The 19,986-nt window shown below is 40.9% G+C and overlaps 1 protein-coding gene across 1 annotated transcript; it reads left to right on the top strand.

Moving 5' to 3' along the window:
- The first annotated feature begins 261 nt into the window (after window positions 1-261).
- Window positions 262-19,914, top strand: LOC142383625 (stereocilin-like). The gene is made up of 22 exons (XM_075469236.1): window positions 262-1,611; window positions 2,033-2,854; window positions 4,242-4,307; window positions 4,402-4,512; window positions 4,685-4,839; window positions 8,048-8,234; window positions 8,911-9,026; window positions 9,424-9,553; window positions 9,683-9,865; window positions 10,540-10,578; window positions 10,666-10,857; window positions 11,178-11,369; window positions 11,767-11,828; window positions 12,755-12,890; window positions 13,012-13,100; window positions 13,670-13,805; window positions 14,549-14,745; window positions 17,643-17,733; window positions 18,045-18,219; window positions 18,945-19,120; window positions 19,277-19,432; window positions 19,768-19,914. Exons 1-22 carry the CDS (start codon window positions 262-264, stop codon window positions 19,912-19,914), a joined length of 4,908 nt encoding a protein of 1,635 aa, XP_075325351.1.
- The last annotated feature ends 72 nt before the right edge of the window (window positions 19,915-19,986 follow it).

The following is a 19,986-nucleotide window of genomic DNA, read 5'->3' as shown; positions in this document are numbered from 1 at the left end:
TTTAAGTCTGTTTTCTTCTAATATTACAAGAGAATTGAAATGCATTCAACGCTATTCTTAAATATTATAGGTACCCACAGTGCATTTATCAGGGCATATTTTTTACTCAACAAGGCAGCTTTGATTAACAGTTTCTCATTTTGTGTCTCAGAGCAGTGAAGTACAGCAGCTGTCACTAAACCTGTGTCCTGTAAATATGATTGTGCCACTGAAATGTTCTAAATCTAAATGCCTGTTTTGTTTAGGGGAATTAAGCACAATATGAGCTGGTCTTTCAGTATCCCGCTTGTTGACATCCTCCTGGAGAACATCCTGCCTTTAGAACAGTCACCGTACACATATCCAGGGCCAGAGTGCCAGAATCCTCCCAGCGTCCCCTTCCAACGCAGTGCCTCAGAGACCAGAAATTACACTGACATCAACTATGACATTGTGTGCGATCGCCGCAACCTGGCCACTCTCAATGATACACTGTGTGCTGACATCCTCATGGGTTCAGGAGGCGGATCTCCTGCATCAGTGTCCACCTTTTGCCACGCACTCAGCTCCCTCAGCCGTAACCAAGTAGAGCAGGTGTGGAGCAACATGTGTTATGTTATGCAAGCGCTGGTATCGCCACTCGTTGCCAAGACATCTGACTGTGGTGCTGAGGACATGCAGCCTTCCCTTGTCGTTACACCTCTGTATACGTCTCCCCTTCTGTCTCCTGCACCCCATCGAGTAGTCAGAGAGGCCTCGAACCTGCAGCAGCTCGCCTGCGACTACAACAGCTGGTTGGAGAGCAGCGCGGTGAATTCTGTTCTCGTGTCAGTTTGCAGTGATAATGAGCATGTGGCGTTTGTGAAGCAGGTGTGTAACAATGCCGTATTGATGAAGAAGCTGCTCTCAGATCAGATGAACAGCTGGCTGTATGGATACTGTGCTAACTCCTCTGCAGACGCTTTGTACATGGTGAGTCAGTTCTGTGTCTATGAGCAGTGGATCAACCGGCCCACAGTCCCAGTGGACCCCTCCCTGCTGGAGTTCTGCATGAGCCTCGACAGTCGCAGACTGACCAAACTCATCTGCGAGCACACTGGATTCCTAATGCTTTTAATCTCCAACCCTGACAATTGGAGGATCATGCCTAACTGCACAAACTCGCCCCCTCCACTCCCATTCTCTGACCTAAATGAATTACAGTTAGATTCGTGCCGTTACTCAGAGTGGCACAATGTGATGCAAATTACCATGGACGTTTTGTCAAAGTGCATTCTCCTTGATCAGAGTGGTTTTACGAGGGAGGTTTGCTCCAACAAAACGTTTTTAAATAGCCTTCTTCGTAACAATGACAACGCCTGGCTCGAGATGCACTGCAGCACCTCTCTCAGCGTTCCACCCCCTGAGCCCACACAGCCCTTCGACTTGGGGGGCTGGTGTGACTACCACACGTGGGGAGAACGGCAGGTAGACGACTCAATCGTCGGCCTCTGTTGGCAGCACGATCAGACAGCCTTTCAGGAGCACGTCTGCTGCAAGGAGTCTGTGTTTGAAAAACTGCTGCAAAACTCTCGGAACAAATGGCTTATATCCGTCTGCACTGATTTAGAGGAAATAACCGTGATGCCACAGGTGGGTATTTTACTTGGATGACACTCATTTGCTGAAATCTAATGAACGGTTAAAAAGGGATTGGCAGATGTTATTTGATGTTTTGTTTGATAGCAGAATAGTGTCTGCAAAAGTCTCTTAAGATACTAAGATACCTGCATTTAGGTAAATGTACAGCAGCTCACCCAATGCTTCCAGCACATGCCAAAAATGCTACACTATCATCCAAATACAAATTTAGTCATGAATTATTACCCATAAAGATAACGTCTCACATATGTTTACTTTTTCATGTAGTGTTGAAGTGTTTGATCCATACACAACATCAAACTAAAGACAATACCAAGAGAGACATTAGTGAACTTTTACAGGAAACAAATGACTATTTTGTGGCAACTCACATACTTTGTTTTCTGATATTGTACTCACATCTGTATTTTAGGTGTGCAGGTACTCTGATTGGACCCGACCAATCATAGTGGACATGACCGAGCTTGCTCTCTGCGCTGAGATCGACCCACTTAACTTCACCGCCAAAGTCTGCGCGAATGACACAGTCCTCCAGAACCTGTTGGCCAATCAAGACAACACCTGGTTGATACAGCACTGTGCCAACCATTCAAATTCAGGTATTTCTCCTGGTGGAGGTGGGGGACATGGGGGAGGCCTGACCGGATTCATCCGTGCTGAGCAGTGTCAGTACTCCACCTGGATCATATCTCCTCCAGATGCAGCACTGTTGACTCTGTGCTGGGAGCATGACCAGGCTAATTTAGTCTCATCCATCTGCCCTAACGCCGATATCCTCCTTTTTCTGTCCCGGGAGCCGTCCAGTGCTTGGGTGAGCAGCATGTGTACAACCTACACCAACTACACCACCACCAAAAACAACAGCACCACTAAAGATAATCGCTTTTGCGTCGTGAAAAACCTGATGAAGCAGTTCAGCTGGATGTGCCCCACTTACTTCGTCTCAGACTGTCAGCCTTGTGTCACCCAGAACATGGTTCTGCAGATGATAGTTCGCTGTTGGGTGGAGAGTTTGAGGTCCAGGGCGAAGGGTCTGCTGACTACACCTGTGGCTACAGTGCTGGATCAAGCAGTCAGCACAACTGTGGTGATCCTGTTGTTCGTGGAGAATGTCCAGGGCGCCTCATGGCATGTCACTGACACCATAAGACAGAGTGTGCTAAAGTCTGTAGTCGACTTTTTCAAGATGGAAGACGACCCTGACAAAAAGCGGGTGTTGCTGCAGTGCTTTGGGGTAGGTAGTTTAATTGTGCTTTTATGCTTACATAAATGAGTTTTCAATTGAAAATGTCACCAAAAAGGTAATTCATTATTTAATAACTATACTGAAAAGGTTACAAGTATCAGTAGTGAAAACAGGAAATCAGAGGAGCATGCTCTGCAGGGAAAGAAGTAACAGTAACACTTTCACTTAAGTCATGCATGTAAAAAGTATTTCCATCAAGATATAATATATATATGTAATAAGTACCGAAAGTGAAGGTATTCATTCTGCAGAACCTCTCACTTCCGTGTCATTATTATATATCACATCATTGATTTATAAGAGAAATTACAATGTATTTTTGTTGCTGCTAAAGACACAATTTGAGTTCTTTTGAACGGCTAGCACATTATAGCTTGTAAGTAGATCATGTTTCGTATAAATATTTAAAAGTAAGTAGCTACTAAAACTGTGAGCTGGTGCAGTAAAACATGTCGTACGTGCGTTCACAACATCATGTAGTAAAATTGATCTAGAATGAAATAGAATGCCTTAATAAAACTAAAAAAAGAACAAATCTTACAATTGTGCTAGAATACAGTGCCTGAGCATACACTAATCAGCCATAACATTAAGACCACCAGTAAAATATTGACTAGATCCTCCTCATGCAGTTGATCAATTAACAATAGAACAACCTTGTGGGTTGTAGGGGTAGGGTCTTAGTGGATTGGACTTACTTCTCACAGATGCCTCAGGTCCCATCATGGGGAGTTTGGAGTCAGACTCTTTATCATGTTCTCCATACAGTTTTTGCAGAGCTGAATGTTGTCCTGCTGGGAGAGTCTGTTCATGTAGGGAGTGCTGTCGCCATAAGTGGGCTATAATATATCAGTCGCTGAGGTTGAATATTTTAGCTGTTTTGGAATGTTCTTTTACTTAAACAAAAAAACAGTTTTATTGTTTACTTTTTAACTGTGGAAATGACCAGAAAAGCTTTGATCAATTGTAACAAAACTCAGTTGTCAGTAACATATACTCTGTAAGTTAATCAGTTAATCAGAGCACAGCGTGGATACAGGTTCTCCCTCATATAAATATATATATTTCTTTTCTTTACATAGTCTCAGTCTCTTTCAGTGTAGAAAATTTTATGAGTTTATAATTGATGCAACTATTAATCAAATCAGTTTCCGTGAATGTCTCTGTACAGCAGGTGACCTCCGGCCCTCAGCTGGTATTGGGTTACATCCATGTCATTTATATTGACATGATGAGTCCCCTCATCTGGGTGTAATCTCTTTGGGCTCACACATCATTTGACAAAGACACTCAGATTATATGTTGCCAATAACCCCCCTATAAATACTGTATCAGCTGTGTTTAACAAGTCTGTGTGTGTGTTTTCTTGCTGTAGACTGTACTCAGCAGCTTGCTGCAGACAACAAGGGAAATGACCAATGATGAACTGCTTCTCATCAAGGTTGGATACATCATACCCTCAACATTAATATATAAGTACAGTTTCTGTTGTCTGGAACGTCCATGTTTAGTTGTATTTCTTCCTATGTGTGTAGGAGTACTTCAGTTTACCGCTGAGCAGCCTGAGGCCAGTGCTGACTGCTGCACACGTCAGCACCGTCAGACTGATCCTTCAGTACTACAGCAGAATCAAGAACACGCTGCAGGTGACTGATTAAAAGACATCCACTCGAAGCTTGAACACAAGCCTGAGTTTGAAGCCTTTCTCTGTTTCTTTCTGTAACTACTAGCTCTGTGAATCACTCCCATTACATCAGCTTAGTTTACGAAGTAAAAAGTATTGTATTCTTGCTGACTTCACTTGCTTCTGTTTGCCAGTTGTCTGATAAGTACCTGTCGACCATGGTGTCAGTGCTACTCCAAACCCACCTGGCAACAGATGCTAAACTTTTTCCTGAGCTGGCCCCCATGCTGGCTGCAGCCAGCCCATCTGACATCCAGGCTTTGCCCTCCCTGCAGAACAACGGCAATGTGTAAGTTATGGTGTCATAATTCATTCAGTAATTAGTAGATTATGTAATTAGGTGCTTTTTAATAAAGATTATTGGTTAATTTAACTAAACACCTGGTGCTGATAGGAGTGAGTGACGCAAATGGTCTCTTAAATCTTTATTTATTAAGTTTTTATTTAATTTTGCAAGATTTCATTAGCAGGGAGACATTTACTGGACACATATTACACATTTGTTGAAATTAGTCATTCCTCTCTTTGTGGAGTTTAATCTCCATGTCTGCCTGCTTCCTGTGTGCACTTTCATGTAGAATAGCTGGAAGAAGCTGAGCCAGAATCCCCAAATAGTGGATAAAGTAGGACATTTTTAGGTCCAAGTGTTGTTTTGTTTGATAAGTCAGTGTTTCCCAACCGTTTTTGGCCTGAGTACCCCCTGAGCCTTCTTGTCACACCACGAGTACCCCCTCACACATACAACGCGTGCGATGATTCTCCAAAAGTAGAGCAACACAGTGGTTATTACATGAAAATCATTTTATTTAATATCCTTAACTTGAACATAAAATTCTCAGGCTTCCTCTCTCTTTTTTTTAACCTCAGTTGAATTCAACACAAGAATGAAAAATATTTTCTTGATATATAAATAATTAACCAAAATAGTATAAACACTAAATCAAAATAATCTTCCTTTGTTATCTAACTTAAACAAGTAGCACTTCTCTTTTTTTTTAAGAATACATGAACATAACTCACTTCTCTCTCTTTTTAAGAATACATTAACAGTCTAACTCATGTAACATTCATCACAAAACTGGAGTCTCCTTCATAAACAGTCCTCCATATAAGTGTGACGCCTTAATAAATAAATAAAATAAAATAAAAACTCCCCGTGCGCCGCGTACCCCCTGCAGTACCTCCGCGTCTGCCTTAAATCTGTGTAATCTAGAATCTCTGGCATATTGATCATTGTTCTGAAACAGCAGGAGCTTAACCCATTTAGGCCTAAAACGCCTGGAAAAGAATGCCTGTAAAACCTACGGGCGATTTCAGAAAGACCCTCTAAAACCTGAAGTTTTTCTGGAAATTCAGCAATTGTGTCAACGCCTACTAAATGATTGATTTCTCAGCCTCTGTAGCAGATAGAAACAAAATTCAAAAAGTATTTGAGAGCTTACACCTGTGGCTTTCTTTGGAAATTGAGTTTATTTACGCACACCTTCACGAAAATGTAAAAAGTAAAGTGCAGGAACAGCGCTATTTTCAATTAGAAATAAAATTAAATTAAATTTTATATTTAAATTATTAATTTATCTATTTATCTTATCGCCAGTAATCTCTTCGCACTGGCAGCACAAGGAGCCCATACACATTCCAATAAACGTTTTCATCTCTAGCACAGTTACGTGTGACCACCTTGCCATCTTTGCTCGATCTGGAGTCTGAAGTACCTGGTCACTGTATCTATTCGTCTCGGAAACGAGATGCGACCAAAGCTCCCCAGTAAAAATATGATTAAATGCCTGCAACGGTGTGGAATCTGCAGGTAAATCGACTTTCACCCCTGGTGTGCGGTTGAAATCTCTCCGTCGATTACGGTGGTAATTGTCAGTCTTCCACTCACATTCAAACCCTTCAAAATCATCCTCGTCGTTATCGTCATCTTCAAACATATGTGCTAGCCATAAATCTCGATCAATTGGGTCCGCACGTTCATCAGCATCATCCAAGCCAAGAAACTCCTCACAATCGCTACCGTCTGAAAAAGACGTGTACGCTTTCCCGGCCTTAAAGGTAGAATAACGCAACAGCACCCCAGGTTTAAAGGTAGAAATGCAGCAATGCTTTCCTGGTCTAAATGGGTTAACTGTGCACTGGTGAATCTGTGGTGCTGTCTATGGTGCTGAAGTTCCAGACTTATTTGTCAGTGCATCTTTGTCTCTCACTTCTCCCCTTCTGTAAGTTTAGTCTTGGATCAATAATATTCTTTAGGTTATATACTGTTGACACTCAAGTCTATACTATATTGTATCCTCAAACAATCATATAGAGCAGTTTCATTTTCATGAAAGTGATTTATCGCATCATGTAGATAAAGAAGGATCATAAGGACACATCTGCCTGCAGTTTTTCTTTAAAAGGATTTTTCTTTTTTGTCATAGATTTAGTGGCTTTTCTGCTGCTGAAACTGCACCCTGACCAACAGCCATTCAAATTAAATATTTTAGGGGAGACATGACTATGGATTTGGCTTTTACTGAAGGTGTGTGCATTGTGTAACTGAGGAATGGTGCAGATAATGTGACAGAGGAAATTAACCTGCTTTGACCACAGTGTGCTAAGCTGATGAATTTACATAACTGGATGTTAACTTTACACTTTAAACTATTTATTGCTTTACTTTTCTTGCCATTTGCTCCCATTGGGCCACATTCTCGTAGAAAAATAACATTGTGTAAATAGGAATTCATTTTTAAAGGTGTCATGTGCCATATTTCCAATAAACCCATCTGGGAGGATAATGTAAAATATCATCTTTATCAAGTAATTTTAATTTATTCTGATTCCCCCATTCACATTTGGGATTGTATAGATATGATAACTTCAGGATAAGATAGTTTTGACCCAGTTACAGAAGTTTTTTTTTTTTTTACATCACTGTGGTTTTCCCATCCGTTTTATCCTCACAGAGTTGTAATGGACACCATGATTATGGTTGTGCTCAATCAAGCAGTCTCACTTACCCACATACATTATGTTTCCATCTTAACACACCTTGGGTGTCAGGCATCTGTGAGAAGTGATGTGTCCTTATGCCACGGGCTACCAGAGACATACATTATACATAGAGAACAAAGGGAGCTTGTTCACTGACTAGATTTCAATCTCAAAGAAGATTTAATTTCTTGTCAGATTCCACTTAAAGGGAATACTTTTGCATTTTGGAAAGTAGGCTTGAGCACTATCTTTCCTCAAGTTCAAATAATGCTGTTAGATGTGTTAATCGGTATATTTTGAGCTGTAACCACCAGGGAGTTAGTTTGGCTCAACATTAAGAGACAGAATTATTGTTTAGATTTCTAACAATCTTATCTGTTGAAAAGAAAGTGAATTCTATGCTTATTTCCCTTGCAGTTTAGTTGACTCATTCTTATACCTGGCTTTTGGTTTAGAGTTTTCCAGTCAAAGTCGTCGTAAGATATGATAATAACTTCTGCATTTATCTTTTCTAGAAGGGAGATTATTAATAGAAACTTGGACGGCATGAGCCTGGACCAGCGGGAGGCATTTGGTTTGTGGTATAGCAAAATTATGTCCCCCTCCAGCATCACCAGAGGTCATCAGTCACTCATCAGGGACACTGGGAACCTGATCGCCTACTTGCCCTTCCAGAACTTCCAACACCTCTCAGCTGCTCAGGTAACGGCCTTCTGAGCTCTGACACCTAGCTGGGAAACTCGAGAAGTCAGGACACAGTTCGATTAGGCCCCGATCTGAGCCATGTGTCACATACTGGTCAATAGAAAAGCACAGACTCCTCTTTCTCTGTCACCATCAGTGTGTGTCATACACTTCTGGCTTTTGTTTAGTGGTTTAAAGATACGTACGCATGAATTAAGAATGCCTTTCTGCACACAACTGCTCAAATGAAAAAAAGTTTTAAAGGGATAGTTTAACATTTGTAGGAAATACAAATGTTTGTTCTCTCATTGCGGCACTCTGCAGGCAGTTCGCATAGCACAAAAATCAGAAATGATTCTCAGTGCTGTGTTGTTGTTGTTTTTTCTCCACTTATCTTTTCATGAATGTTTAACTATTATCTGAAATATTTTATCTGTGCCTGGCTTAGGCAAGGCAAGTTTATTTGTAGAGCACAATTTGTATACAAGGCAATTCAAAGTGCTTTACAGTTACAGTGGCTTACAGGGGTGAATGCATTCCCCGAGGTAAAAAAGGATTGCTGTAGAACATTTCAAATGTAGATGCTCTATTCAGTTCATGTTTTTTTAAGGTATAGCTCGAAGTAAATGTTAGAAGTAATTCCACATATTTAGACATTAATATTGTATATTTCTGCCCTCGTGTTTATCTGCAGCTTTTAGACGGTCTGGACGTGTTGCAGAGGAACACCCTCACTTCTTTAAAGCAGGAGCTTATAGCTAACAAACTCATTGGCACCTACAGGAACCTGACAGCTGAGGACTTTATCAGGTCAGAGATGACTACATACCCAACCCTCTGCACATCAGATGTTGTTTTAGATATTACCTCATCACGAGTAAGCTTAGATAAGATATTCAGCGATATTTGGTTTTTTTAGATCTGATTTTTCAGGGGCACTTTTTAATCCTGGTTAGGATAAGTCGGTTAAATAATTTGTTTTATGAACAGATTGTTTGCACAGCAAATTAATACCTTCATTTGAACGAAGCAACACCTACATAGCCTGCACAATCCTGAAACTCAAGGGACTACTTTTGAGTTATTTTAATATGGACATGTGGATGTCCAGTAAGCACATTTATGAATTCAACATAGTGGATATATATATATATATTTGTATTTATATATGTTCCAGGTATGTGTTAAACCGTGTTCTTAATTTTAGATTGGGAAATCTCTCGTGCCTGGCAGACCCAAAAGATCTGCTTGTGTACAGAGACACTGAGGCCTTAAGGGTCATCCAGGACAGCATTATGAACTGCACACTCCAAGGTCTCAGTCTGACCAGCCAACTGGTAGGAAGAGAAAAAATGAAAGCCTGCTTTTTTTCCTTCTTTTTCAAATGTTTGCTTTGAAGTGTTGCATTTAGGGGCAGCTGATCAAAAGCATGCTAGGTCTTTACGTGTTGTGAACCTTGTTTCCAGGTTTCCAATTTGTTACTGAACAGCCCAGAATTCAAGGTCCCATCCTTGCTCAGTGTTGACCGACTAGCTGAGCTCGCCCCCCTCCTGCCCTCACTGGGCGTGACTTTCCTGCAGAGTCTCACACCGTCACAGCTGCTCGCCGCCCTCCCTGCTATCAGCTCTGTCTCGTTCACCCCAGTACAGGTAGAGCAGTCTGTTCAAGCTGTTACTGATTCTATTTAACTAGCATACATTTTCTTTAAAGGTCTGGTGTCAGCCACTGGAGGTTTAGGCAGACAATTTCACAGCACAAGCTATTATTCATTGATGGTCGGCCTTCCCAGCAGCTGGTGGGAACAGCTGACAGGCAATCTGCCCTCTGACCCCTGGTGAGGAGGCTCACAAGGCAAAGAACTTCACGCTTTACTAACATCTGAACCGTAGCCTTTTCTCACAGCCTCACAGCTGTTGTCTTAGTTTTATGAAGAATAAGGGGCTATGAATAAAATAAAGAATATTTTCAATTTTTTGGCAATAGTGGCCTTTGTATAAAAGTAGATCGACAAGAAAGGGCGCAGAAAGAATCGGGGTAGATATGCTGTACAGGGCCCGAGGCCGGGACCCGAACCTAGGCCAGCTGCTAGAACAGCCTCTGTACCATGGGCGCCAGCTAACCATTTGAGCTATACAGCACCACACCTAATTTATTCAAGCCTACAAATAGTTTGGGCCATCGTGACAAAAACAGCATCGACCAATTCCTCACATACTAAATGTTGACAGAATGCTAAAGACAGGACCTCAGATTTTGAACATTTTATCCAATATGACACGCACACATTCACAAGCTTACTTTGTTTTTCTTGTGTCTTTTTTAGGCTTCCATAATTGTGGATAAGCTGTCTTCAAGAATGACAGTAAGTTACTTTGTAATCAAAAAGACCTGACAGATTGAACTAAGCATTTTGTTTTCTGACTCTCATATCTTCCCCCGTTCAAACCAGCTGATCCCAGGTCAGCTGCAGGAGCTCGGCTCCCTCATTGTAGGAGTGAAGACGGAGACCTTGCTAACCTTCACCTCTGACAGACTGCTATCATCCCTAAAGGCCATGCCCCAACACACAAGAGACCACTGCCTACCGCACAAACGGGGCCTCTGTCCACCTGAGTCAAATGCCATTGCCACTAAATTATGGGTACAACACACACTAAGAGCTTCAAGGATTAGTCATAGTTGCATTGACTTGAGGAGTTTAATAACAAAAACTCAATTTTCACGTTCCATTCCATTTAAGTTTTTAACATATTGGAAAGATTGAGAATAAAATACAGAACTGAACTGAGTAATAAGCAAGAATTATATAATTTTATAGGAACAGAACATCTTGTTACGGTGGTAATTTAACCTACATAAAACAGTGAATTCTCACTTTATGCAATTAAAAGAGTGGAGCTTTTCACTTTTTCACCTGTGGAGGGAAACTGTAGCACTGTTGTCTCTCCTGTTTGTGACCAGGGCTTTCCAGAAGTTGTCAACTGGTTGAACGACGTGGAGGCTTTGCTCAGTTGCACCCCTCTGCTCAGTGTCCTGTCCAGGACTCGTCTGCTTGTGGACAAACTCTCCAATACGTCCACAAAACTTTGGAACACACAGCAGGTGTGTACAACAGCCCATTTTGCCTCAGCACACTTCTTAGAGGCCCTTTTGGTAAGAGTTATTTTCTTTGGTAGCCAAAATATCAGAGAAGGTTTACAAGAGAAAGAGCATTTAGTTTTAGGTAAAGAAATCTGAAAAACTAAAGTAGCATCTTAGCTTCTAAGCATGCTAATAGCTTCTCACACTGAGCCTTCAGTTTTGAGGTCTTTGTGCTTCCTCTCTTTTGCTTGAGACGTCGTGTATGACAGCATCTTGATTGCAAGCTAAATTATTAAGCGGAGAAGCGAAAGCAAAGACGTATTCGTCACTGACACTGTGAATGGACGTAAACAAAAACTATCTCGATATCGGATGGCCAATGTTTCTCATCATGGAAACTGGGAAAGAAAGGAGCACAGACGGCATGAGTATAACGTGTAACAAAACATTTTTCCATTTTCTTCCCCAGGCTAAAGCAATTTTCAAAGTTCTCCTTGAAGCGAATCCAAATGTAATCAAAGAAGACTTCTTGTAAGTATGATCATCTCTGTCATAAATGTCCCTTTTAAGGCAGTTGCTGTTATTTTGTCACTTTTATCTGATGTGTTTGATTTTTGCTACTTAACCAATGAATGCACTGTTGTGGACCCACAACAATGTTAAAAACAAAAACATTTACAAATAAAAGTGCCAACATTTTTTTTTGTGGTAAAAATCAATTATAACCATGACAGAAACATGAAAAATAATGTGTATTGTAAAGAGATATAACTGCGACAAGGTTTATGTTATTACCGATGTGTATTACTTTGAACTGAACAAATTTCTAAATAGATTTTCTCACGTAGCTTTTTATGGCTGTGATAGATGTGGGCCTCATCGAACACATAATTATGTCACCCTGCACAATCTGAGAGTTTTATTACATGTATGTATCAAATGCAGTTTATTTCTTGCACTTGTTGCACGCTTGTCTTCTAGTCCTCACAGGTTCAACATAGTTGTGTCTCACACACACACACACACACACACACACACACACACACACACACAAAAAGAAATAGCAGGAGCTGAGTACGATGAAAATTTGAGCTGGGCTTTGGACTTTTGCCAATAATATAATAAAATAATGGAGGCGTTCGTGCTCTCTGACACAAGCTGCGGATCTAAAATTACACACGCACACATACACTGCATTCATTTGAATTCCTTTCTTTTACAAACTTACTTGTTTTTACCTACACTTTGACCTGAAAACCACATATGTGATATAAATGTGTGGAGTGAGCACTCATTAAGATTAGCCAAGAACATATAATCAACAGCATCATTTTTAATTTAGTAAACCCTGAAAATGGGTGCACAGGGGTTAGCTGTGTTGGTCCTTTTTACCATCATTTTTAGAGCTTTACAGATTAATTATGTGCCTTCACTGACGATCCGCTCTGTGTGATTAGGAGTCTGGGAACACTGGGTCAGGGTGTGAGCTGTGCGGTTTTAAAGGAACGTATTCAGGCCGATGCTTCTCCTTCGTCAGTGAAAAAGATCCTGGCCTTCCTCAGGCAGCAGCCAGGTCTTCTTCACACCGCACTGGTAATCTTAACTGTTTGATTAATCTCCTGCAAGATTTAAGACTGCATTTCTTTTTTCGGATTATGCAAATAACACATGCCTGTATGAAAGAAAGTCATGTCTTCTGTATTCTTCTGAGCAGAAAAAGTGTGTGATCGAGGAGCTGTATCAGTTTGAGATCTTCTCCGAGCTGGTTGAGGATCTTGGAGCTGAAATTGCTCTGTCCATGCCGTAAGTCTAAGAATTACCAGTCAAAAACCATCACTGAAAAACGACTTTTTATCCAGTTCAGGAAGGAAACTGTCGAGTATCTGTCATATATGATCTATGAAAAAAATGAAAGCATACCTCCTAATAAATGATTGTTCATGCTGCAGCTTTCACATTACTTTGTTGCACCATAAAAAGCTCCATTAGAGACACTTTCTCAAGTCCGTCTCGCACCTCTGTCTTTTGTTTACTAGGAAACAAATTATCTACGAACAATTTTTATATTGAATATGTATAACTTGGACTCAACAAACTGTTCCACAAGGCCAGTAATGTTAAAGGGGTGGAAGCAGATTCTCTGACGGTTGTGTCAGGGAGGAGGATGTTGTTCAAGATGGGCAGAGTATTAGATCATTTCCGCTCATTTCCACTCTAGTCAGTCACAGGAGCACCTTCAGCAAAAGACTCATCCCACTATGATGCACTACTGAATGTCACGGAAAGCCGAATTTGATGGAGAGAGATCAACTCAGTCTTTAACTGATTGATCACTGAAAAATATTAATGTTTGTTTGTGTCCTTGCCATCAGGGTGAGTACTATCAAGAAGTTTCCGGCAGATATGATGGACACTCTGAGGAATATTATTACTGGGGAGCCTCGTCACTTTCTCATGCTGTCCAGAACAAAACAGGAGCTGCTGGTGGACAAAATGGTTCAGAGGATGGTAAGTAGATATATATTGCCAAGTTCCCCTTTCTTGTCCTCTTAAAATACAAGAGGATGGAAACTCACAACTTACAGGCAAGAGAAAAAAAAATTAGTTTTAAAGGAAACGTATTATAACCTTCGATCACAAGTTGAAAGAACTTCCCAAAGACTTAATGAAATGTCTGTATCATGCTTTGGTCAAAATGCTGCGTAGATGAAGTATCCAGAGCGCTCCTTAAAGGAGAAGTTCGTTATTTTTAAACCCGGACCTTATTTCTGGCATAAAATACGTTCATCTACTCATGGATAACAGTTTGGTGAAAGTCGGCGTCCTTCTGACGATATTTAGATTTGCCTATATTCATATATAGGGGCATCGGCCGTTCTCTCCCGTTATATGGATATCTGCGATTTAAATATCGTCCAAAGGACGCCGACTTTCACCAAACTGTTATCGGTGAGTAGATGAATGTATTTAATGCCAGAAATAAGGTTTAAAAAAACCTAATTTCTCCTTTAACCATTTCTAAACAGCCCAGTTTAGAGCAGCCGGTTTAAGGTCGTGGATTGGCCACATAACATAACATACGATTAGTGTTGCCAACTTGGGGGATTTGTCACCAGATTTAGCTACTTTTCAGACCCCCTCTGCGACTTTAATCAAGAAAAATCTTCTTTCTTAACACTGTGTTGTCAGAGGTTACCTTGTTCGGTATGTCTACAGTATCATCAGTGTGCCATTGGCTTTTTCTCCTGCAGGGCATGTATACAGGGGTGTTCACAGAGGAGGAGTTTCGGTCGCTGGGCATTATGGCACCATTTGTGGTGGACGAAGTTTTCATTCAGGCAGACCGCAGCTTCTTCACTAAAAGTCTGGATTACCTAAAGGGGCTCTGCTACAGCAGCAGCAAGATGGAAATTGTGGCTCGTATCCTGCAAGAACCAGCTGCTTTTGGGTAAAGTCATCACAGACCAAATATTAACTGTTCAGGAAACAAAAATATGAAAGTAATCAAAGAATTTCTATGTCTGTAGAAAGCTCTATAGACAATCAGGGATATTTAGATAACTTACATAAAATCCCAAACTAATAAACACACAAAGTGACGAAATATTAAAAATCACACTAGCTGCAGTGTCAGTAGGTTCACACGCAACATGGAAAATATTACTCTAAAACACCAATTAAAGGTCATATCGTGAGCTACAAGTACATCACAGATGAAAATTTAAAAAAAAGTTATTTCGTGTTGGATGCATTGGTGCCTCCACAAGGTTTGCCGAGAACTTAAAGGATCAATTGTACCAGAAGTGGGGAGAATTTAGGGTGTCCATGGTTCAACAAGTGGAGGGGTTTCCCCTCCGACAGGAACGTGTGTGGTCGGATCCTCAGTGTGTACTTGAGCCAAACACTGAATCCCACAGAGTGCATATATTTGTGAGAAGCTCTGTGTGTGGACCATTTACAGGTTATTTCTTAAGTGAATTAAATGGTTCCACCAGCTGGCTTTACTTCATGGTTGAAGTTAGCATTTGATAGAAGGTAAAAGAGAAATGGTTCAATTAATCACCTTCCCCTGTGAGGTTTAGTGCAAATAAAAAAACAAGTAATAGTGGACTGGACATCTATTTTTAAGTTTCCGTACATTCTTGTTAAGACTATGACATCATTACATTGACAAAGACTCAAAGCAGCCAGGTGGACAGACATAGAACATAAACATCTGTCAGCGTACTTTAAACTGCTTTTAGGGTTGTTTCTTCTCCAGTAGGTGTCACCAGAAGCAGATTTTACCATCATGACACCCACACACACAGAAACACCATATCGCAAGAAGAAAAACAACACCAGCTTGATGTCAAGGCTGGTGATTTATTAAAAAAAAATCCCAATACAATATGATCTTCTGTCAAAAGAATGATTAATATTGCCAGGCTTTTTGTACAAACCTTTCACCGGTGTTCTACAACAATTCGTCATAAATATGATCTGATCCTCACAGAAATAATTTACACATTCATTCAATTAATTTAAAAAAAAAATTTTGGAGTGGGCTTTTTATGCCTTTGGATAGGACAGTGGAGATAGACAGGAGGCAGGGGGCAGAGAGAGGGGGAACAACATGCAGCAAAGGGCCGTCCGATACGGGACTCAAACCGGGGCCAGCTGCAGCGAGGACTATAGCCTCTTGTACATGGGGCACCTGCTCAACCCACTACGCCACGGACCACCCCAAATCCAATTAATATCATTTTGGTTAATTGAATTATGGTTACATTTACAAGCCCAGAGACAGCGGAGCAGCAGCAAATCCATACACTGCCTTCACAGAACTTCAACTTTGGGTGGATCTTTTTACGTTAGTGTGACGTGGTCTCTTAGTTTAGACTGACAACTTAACTTTATTGTTTCATCAGTGAACAAAACATTTCGGCAGTTGTGTTGTGTAGTGTCAAAGAGCTCTCTAGCAGACTTCTGGTACGCAGTTATGTTCTACTTGACCTGTTTCTGGTCGATATGAACAGAAAAATTGATGCTCCAGGTTGAAATTGAACTTATAAAAGGATCTGATACTAATTTAAACGTCCAATTGTTTCACTTCATCTAATGCCACAGAAATTGTACACACCTCTACCCTGCATCAGAATGTTTATTAAAAGGCATAAAAATTGACAGTGGCTTTCATAAATTTGGCTCTAAACACACACACATATATGTGTGTGTCTCATATGTTGCCATTATGACAACAGAAAAGGCTAATTCTTGTTTCTTTTGGGAGACAATCCGGCTTAAGAAACAATCTTCGTAATGAGATGCTTATTTTGAGACCTTGTGAGATACTTAAAGTGATACTCCGGAGTAGATTCAACCTGGGGTCATTTGAACCGTGATATCCAGCCAAGTAGCCCACCCGCAGTTTTTTCGATATTGGCTGAACATCAGCTGAGTTACTGAGTTATCCCGAATAGCTTCGTACAAGCGTTAATGGATCCTGGTCCGCATCTCCAAAATTACCACACTAAAATCACATGCCATGACACCAAACTTCTACAGTAGTACAAATATGGTCTGTACTCACAAAGCGATGCATTTGGAAGTTTGAAAATAGTCCAGGAGTTTATTATTATCAACACAAGCCTGATAGCTTCTCTGCAGCTAAAGCTGCGTCGACGTCACTTCTGGGAGCTGGGAGCTTCAAAGTAAGATGAGGGTTGATCTACTACTGTAGACAACAAAGTGAATGCTATATTCTACATGTTTTTTTATGAATTTTTATGTTGTAGAGTTGTGAAATTATTTTATCAATGGAGAAATTGAGCAGCCTTGCTTTGTTGTCTACAGTAGTACATCAACCCTCATCTTACTTTGAAGCTCCCAGCTCCCTGAAGTGACGTCGACGCAGCTTTAGCTGCAGAGAAGCTTAGGCTTGTGTTGATAATAATAAACTCCTGGACTATTTTTAAACTTCCAAATGCATCGTTTGGTGAGTACAGACCATATTTGTACTACTGTAGAAGTTTGGTGTCATGGCATGTGATTTTAGTGTGGTAATTTTGGAGATACGGACCAGGATCCATTAACCCTTGTACGAAGCTATTCGGGATAACTCAGTAACTCAGCTGATGTTCAGCCAATATCGAAAAAACTGCGGGTGGGCTACTTGGCTGGATATCACGGTTCAAATGACCCCAGGTTGAATCTACTCCGAACCATCACTTTAAGGTTATAGTTACAAGAAGAAAGAAAGTTATCCAAATGAAATGGATCAAGGTAATATTACATCTCTTTACATCTAATCAAATAAGTGGAAATTGTGTAAAGATCATAAAGTATTCATATGTTTGCTCTTAGCCCTGTCAAGAACTGGAACCAGACAACACTCAGTCAGGTGGGCCGGTTTCTTTTCTTCCTGCCTGCCGTCATACTGCCGGAGATTTCTGTGGTGAGTTTACAACAGTATTTTGTTAGGCAGTTGGTTTTCAGATCTCAGTTGCTGCTGAAATGTCATTTTGACCTTCATATTCAAGGAAAATGTAAAAGTTGTTCCTGTAACAGATTCTTTTACAACAATCACAAGTCCATAGTGGGGCATTGTGATTGGAATTTGATCCAGGGCCGGTTAGGCCAACAAAGGCTGTAAACAAAACAATCCCTCAGGTGTCAGTTTTCCAGTTCATGTCAGGATCGGGTGATGAGGTTCCTGTTTTCATTCAGGCCGTCCACAGGCAAGTTCTTTTCTCTTTGTTCCTACAGGAGTTAATGACAGTGGGGCGAATAGAGAAGCTGTTCATGAGCCAGCATCAGTGGGAGCGCGGAGACGTGGGGATCCTTTGTGCAGACAGGAATGAGAGGAGGACGCTATTTGAAAAAGAGCAGTTTGTCCTCCAGTTTTTCCTTGGCTTCCTCAAAATGAATCCTTCGAATCCATGTGAGCATCTCTCTGGTTCCCGGTTGTCTATGAGATGATCGGTTTTCTCTAAAAGACTACGACATTTGGGGCAATGCAACACTCATCGTGAGAATGTTTAACAGTCAGTCATTAAAAATTTATTGGATATTTCGTGAAACGTGTGGTCTCCTTCGTGCAGGTCGTTATATGTGTGGGAGTCAGTCAACTTATTGAAAGTTTGCAACAAAAACAAGGAAAACAAGCAGCTTGACTGTCGAAAAGTTGACAAAATTTACAGACCGAACCTCTAAAACGCAACTATTAACACATTTTAAATTGTTTAATTCAGTTAGACAAATTAGTAGTTTGTCGAGGTTATATGCAAAACTATTTCAGATAGTCTTTTGCTAGGCAACCAGCAGATTGCCTAGAAACACAAATAAGTAGCAGTCATGTAGCATGTTGATTCAGAAGAATAAAATTCAACCGTTAATGCAATGGGCCATTTTTCTGAATGTGAATTCCCCATCATTAGTTTATATGACGACGAGTGAAAACATCTCATTGCAAAATTCAAACAATTTTTTTTATGTTTTTTTTTTCCTAAAATGATCAATATGTCCACGAAAAATATACCAAGATATATGGCAACACTTCCCCCACAAGATAATACTGTCGCATTACTGAACTTAATTGCTGACCCTTGCCTTGCTCTATGCCGCAGTACCTCCTGATCACATATTTATGTTTGCTTCCTCTGTCAGTGATTCCTATGGTTCCTACCTGTGAGATTCTGCACACCACAGCTCCGTCTGCCTGGACCTCCAACAGCCTCACCAGCATGTCTTCATCTGCCTTCTCCAACTGTCTGGAGCTGATGGGCCTTGACCCATTTCTCGCATCTTACCAACGCAGCGAAGTGCTCAAGAGAGTCAAAGAGGTTCGATGTATTTCAAATTGTACTTTAGTCCCTCTAACCACCTCTAATGTGTTGAGGCTGCACATGGTTGTTTATCCTCTTCAGGTCAGGTTTTAATATTCTATGTCTGCTCTTTTCTTTCACTGGGTCACCTGGAAACAACGTGCATGTATGAAGATATACGGCCCCGTCTCTTCCTTCTCCCAGTCTGTGATCTCTCAGCTGGGAGGAATAGCAACCGAGCTGCCGCCAGCAGAGCTGAGCGCTCTCCGACTGACAGAGCGGAGGAGCATTGGTGCTATGGGAGCCGTCAGTGCCTGGAGCAACAGACAGGTAGCTTCTTTGGCCACAGCTGTCGACGTATTTACTAAACTCAATGCATTAACTGCTGTACATGTTTGGTCAAACTTAATTTCAAACTAGAATATGGTTTTGCTTTTTCCATTTCTTCTCTAATATTTTGTTCAAGCAGTGGAATGTAATAAAAATCAAGATCAGAACAATCGAGAGCTTTAAAATGTCCATAAAGCTGAATAAAGAAAAAAGAAAGTAAAACATTTATGGAAATGGGACATATTGTACCGCTGCTGAATGCATTTGGATTATTTGAGCTGAATCTTTTCTTTTTCAAGAGCAAGTCAGCATCATAGCTCTTTTTGTCATCCCAGCTGGCTGCCCTGTTTACCACAGTGTTGAACTCCACCAAGCAGAGTCCCAGCCAGCTGGACTCCAGCACACTGGTGGCACTGGGATACATTGTGTGCGGCGCTAAAGTCGCAGAGATCAGGTCCTTCAATAATGTAGAGTTCAGGTGAGCGAAGTTACCACAGACACTATAAAAGGGGCCTCTTTTCCAGCCCAGCTCGGTTGTATTTACTTTCTTCTTG

Source organism: Odontesthes bonariensis, chromosome 1 (genome assembly GCF_027942865.1).
Source record: "Odontesthes bonariensis isolate fOdoBon6 chromosome 1, fOdoBon6.hap1, whole genome shotgun sequence".
Classification (NCBI taxonomy): domain Eukaryota; kingdom Metazoa; phylum Chordata; class Actinopteri; order Atheriniformes; family Atherinopsidae; genus Odontesthes; species Odontesthes bonariensis.
The sequence above is the reverse complement of the archived record's forward strand: the minus strand, read 5'-3'. Positions and strand labels throughout refer to the sequence as shown.

Bases quoted from the DNA above. Each gene is read 5' to 3' on its own strand.
- LOC142383625 (XM_075469236.1), top strand. From the start codon at position 262: ATGAGCTGGTCTTTCAGTATCCCGCTTGTTGACATCCTCCTGGAGAAC. The intron at 4,513-4,684 runs GTGACTGATTAA...TCTGTTTGCCAG, and splicing joins GAATCAAGAACACGCTGCAG to TTGTCTGATAAGTACCTGTC. The intron at 14,746-17,642 runs GTAAAGTCATCA...GTTTGCTCTTAG, and splicing joins CAAGAACCAGCTGCTTTTGG to CCCTGTCAAGAACTGGAACC.